At 43.8% G+C, this 4,137-nt stretch overlaps 1 protein-coding gene across 1 annotated transcript; it reads left to right on the forward strand.

Annotated features, from left to right (window-relative positions):
- Positions 1 to 775: 775 nt before the first annotated feature.
- LOC149571520 (putative galacturonosyltransferase-like 7) lies at positions 776 to 3,455 on the forward strand. Its single transcript, XM_089813022.1, has one exon. The coding sequence runs from the start codon at positions 1,756 to 1,758 to the stop codon at positions 3,022 to 3,024; it is 1,269 nt and encodes a 422-aa protein (XP_089669148.1). The 5' UTR covers positions 776 to 1,755; the 3' UTR covers positions 3,025 to 3,455.
- The last annotated feature ends 682 nt before the right edge of the window (positions 3,456 to 4,137 follow it).

Genomic DNA, 4,137 nt, shown 5'->3' on the forward strand with positions numbered 1-4,137 from the left:
AACTATATAATAATTTGTAACTAATTTTATGGCACATTTTTTAAATCAAAGTTGACAAAAATAGAGATCTAAGATTATAATCAGATCCCACAAATGAGTGGTGAGAGAAGATAGAGGCAAGATCCTTTTATTTGCCAAAGTCCTAGGTTAAACACCATTGAAAATATCAATCCATACCATGAAAACAATACAACTATCATAAATCCAAACAATTATATGTCATCTTCACCATTTCCAAAAGACCATTGTAAAGTTCCCACTATTTAAACAATATTTAGATCTAAACCTAGAAAGAGGATGGGAATCACAATGTGGCTATAGATCTTAAATAAATATTGACATGAATGTAGGAAATTGAGAGGAATTGAATCTACCTAGGTCCCTCAAGCGTTGAAGAGTGCACAAGTTTAGGGTTTTGCATGTAGATCGGGGGCCTCCCAACGAGTAGAGAAGCTATAGTAAGAAAGTGTTTCTCTGCCTGTTTATCTCTGATTTTGCTGACGAAACGGACAGAGAGTATTGAAAGGGAGGCGACCGGCACGAGGAAGTATTCGCCTCGAGTAACCCGTCAACATAACTGCTTTCCACCGGCTGTTAACCCCGTGACTCCTCTAACATGTAACCGCCCAAATCCTCCTCCCACACTAAATTTGGGCATTAAAGATAGTTGACGCCAGCCTGGTCGATCCATACGATCTACGAATACGGAGTCATCCGTATTCGTATGTATGTGTAATCGATAATATTCTCTCCAACGTGCTGATTCTCCGAGTGGTTTGACGGTCGCCGGGAAGGTCGGCTTTTCAGGAGGGTTTACATTCTCTGGTTTTGGGAGCACGGGAGACAGCTGGCAGATTACTTTTACTATTTTTTGGGGCTAACTCGAGATTTAACCCGATTCTTTTATGTCGCCGAGGAATTCTGACACTGTTTATCTTAATTGTTGAACGAAATGCTCTCTAATCGATCAGTGCCACAGCCTTTCGGGAGTCTGGATTTGTTTGGAAAGGGAAAAAAAATGAATTTTTATTCAATTGTATAATTTGGGGACATTGTATGGTGGAGAAGAGATTGTGCTGGAAGAGGAAAGCAGAGGACTGGAGTGCACGCCCGTGCACACGGTCCGCCTGCGCCTGCTCGTCTCTTTGCGAGATCGAAGCGTTTCGTATTATGTGTCTGGAAATCTTCGGGGGCTCTTCAACCGGTTGGAATTCTTTAACTGGAAGGAAGTTTATTGTGATGATTTGCTTTTGACGCAAGATAGGCCTTTGTTTTTTATTCCAGATCGTGGTTTGTTTGTTGACGGAGGGATCTAGATAGATTATTTAGTAATTGTGGAAGATTTTTAGCCGCATTCGGCATTTTTAAAGGTTTTTGCTATCAAATCCGGGCTTTCAGGCCGAGAACGGAGCTGCATTGTTAGTTCTGAATGTGTTTTTTGCTACTGGAGCTTTATTTGGGTGAAAAGTCAGAAAAGCGGTTCGAGAAGGGAAATTTGACGACTTTTTGTCAGTTCAGCGAGGGTTGATTATCGGAGGTTTGGAAATTTGGAGAAATTTTGTGATTTCGAAGGCCGCGAGTTCGAAGATTGATGCATTTTGAGAAGATTTTAGGCCATTTCAACGGACGCGCAGGGGTTCGAGGCTTTGGAAATTGGTGCATTTTTGCTGAGATTTCGTTAGGTTTAGAGACTTTGATGTTCAGAGCTCTGAGAATTTGTTGCATTTTTTTTGTGAAGATTTGTTCTGCTGGTGAATGCTGGCGAATTTATTGAAGGAGCTTGTAAAGGCGGAGGAAATAAAGGTTTTCAACCTGGCGGAGCTGAGGGAGCTTCTGCTTCTGGCGTCTCTGCTCAGTTCGAAATACTTGTGCGAGGAGCAGAAGTCGCTAAAGCGGAGGGACAAGCGAGAGGCAATGGCGTGGTTCGTCAGAATGTGGGGGTTTGTTTTCGTTATTCTTTCAGTTGTGATTGTTTTCCCTTCGCAGCAGTCGTGGTCACCGGCAGAGGCGATTCGATCTTCTCACTTCGATTTCCAGCGAGAGGATTTTGAGCCGGGTGAGTCATCGCCTCTGACATTTTCGTTTAGAGAAGCTCCGGCATTTCGGAACGGGAAAGAATGCGGCAGAACAAATAGAACCAGAGAGAAAATGACCTGCGATCCGGCGTATGTGCACATAGCCATTACGCTCGATGCAGAATACTTGCGAGGATCCATGGCCGCAGTTCTGTCCGTTCTTCAGCACGCGTCCTGCCCGGACAACATTTTCTTCCATTTTCTGGTCACGGAAATGGAGCTGGAACTTCAAACCCTAGTAAGAGCAACATTTCCTTATCTGAAATTTAAGTTTTACAGCTTCAATGCAGATCTGGTGAAAGGCTTGATCTCGACCTCAGTGAGGCAAGCGCTGGAACAGCCGCTAAATTATGCGCGTAATTATCTGGCAAACATGCTGGAGCCCTGCGTGAAGAGAGTCATCTATCTCGACTCCGATCTGGTGGTTGTGGACGATGTATCCAAGCTTTGGAACATTAGCCTCGGCGAGACTCGAACCTTGGGGGCTCCGGAGTACTGCCACGCAAATTTCTCAAAGTATTTCTCCAAGGCAAATTTCTGGTCAGACGAGCGGCTCTCCAAAACCTTCCATGGCAGAAACCCTTGCTATTTTAACACAGGCGTAATGGTCATAGATCTGGCGAAATGGCGGGTCAACAATTTCACTAAAATGATCGAACACTGGATGGAAGTTCAGAAGGAAAGGAGGATTTACGACCTGGGATCTCTGCCGCCTTTCTTGCTGGTCTTCGCCGGAAATGTAGAACCGGTGGACCACCGGTGGAATCAGCACGGCCTCGGAGGAGATAACGTCATCGGAAGCTGCCGGAATTTACATCCCGGCCCCGTGAGTTTACTTCACTGGAGCGGTAAGGGAAAGCCATGGCTGCGCCTCGATGCGAAGGATCCCTGTCCGTTGGATTCGCTGTGGGCCCCGTACGACCTCTACGTGGCGTCATCTCGACGGTAGAGAGAGCTTCCCCCATGATAATCGGCTTTGAACGGCTTTTCCGAACTATTACCTGAAAAGCGCGATCCACGGCGGGGTAAGCTTTTCCAATACTATTTTTTCCCATTTTTAGCGACGTTTCCGTCGGCCGGAAATTAGTCCCATTCGTGCATATTATCAATGGCCCTGATAAATTTGGCGGTGTTCGTTTGTCCTAGTGTTTTACATGTAAAGATTGATTAATAAAAAGATTATTATTTGTTGATTGCCTAGGCCAGCCTGGCTTCCTCGCTTGGGAGGCGGCTTTCCTAGCCCATTTTAGATGATGATGGATCGTGCTTATTATTATTTTTGTTTCTCCTCGATGATTATTATTAATTTTTTCTAGAGAGAGAGAAACAGATTATTCGAAGCCATTCTTTAAATATAAGCACATGCATATATTCTTTTCCTTTGTTGTGTTGGGGTTCCTAAATAACTTTCAACTTTCCGTTAGCCAGGAGGAACTTGTGAGGTTCTACATCTTTCATGGTGGCTATTTATTTATCTTCCGCCGAATTTTAGTGGGGCGAAAATTGCTTAACGAATTGACGTTTGTCCTTTTGTGCTTCCAACTCCAAACCAGGCTCGAACAGCTGGCATGCCAGCTCTTGTCAAAATATATTCATTTGCTTTGCTGTCCTAGTTCCGTATTCATTCATTCCGCTTGTCTCCGTTTCCATCTTCAATTGGCTTTGTTATGCTGGCACGCAACGGTCATTTCCGTACCGCTCTATAGTTTAACGTTTGTCTCATATTTATTCGAGGTTAGCGGAAATCTTTGTTTGCCACGGATATTTATTTGATGGTTAGTGGAACTCTTTATTTGGCACGGATATTTATTTGATGGTTAGCGGAAATCTTTATTTGCCACCTATCTTTGCTCGGCGATGAGGTGGCAACGGTGATAATAATAATAAAAAATATTGAGTTTAACGCGTACATCATTTGTAACATCATCTAACGTAATTCCGAAGGCATATAAAGTTAAAGCTTCTTCGGTCAAATTAGTGTGATTATAGAAATGATTCGGGCCCACCACTTTGTTCTAATCATAAACTCTCTTTTCGCCAGGTCTCATGGTTGTTAATGCGA

This window comes from Cupressus sempervirens, chromosome 2 (assembly GCF_028749045.1).
Source record: "Cupressus sempervirens isolate cs-2001-9-10 chromosome 2, ASM2874904v1, whole genome shotgun sequence".
Taxonomy (NCBI): Eukaryota; Viridiplantae; Streptophyta; class Pinopsida; order Cupressales; family Cupressaceae; genus Cupressus; species Cupressus sempervirens.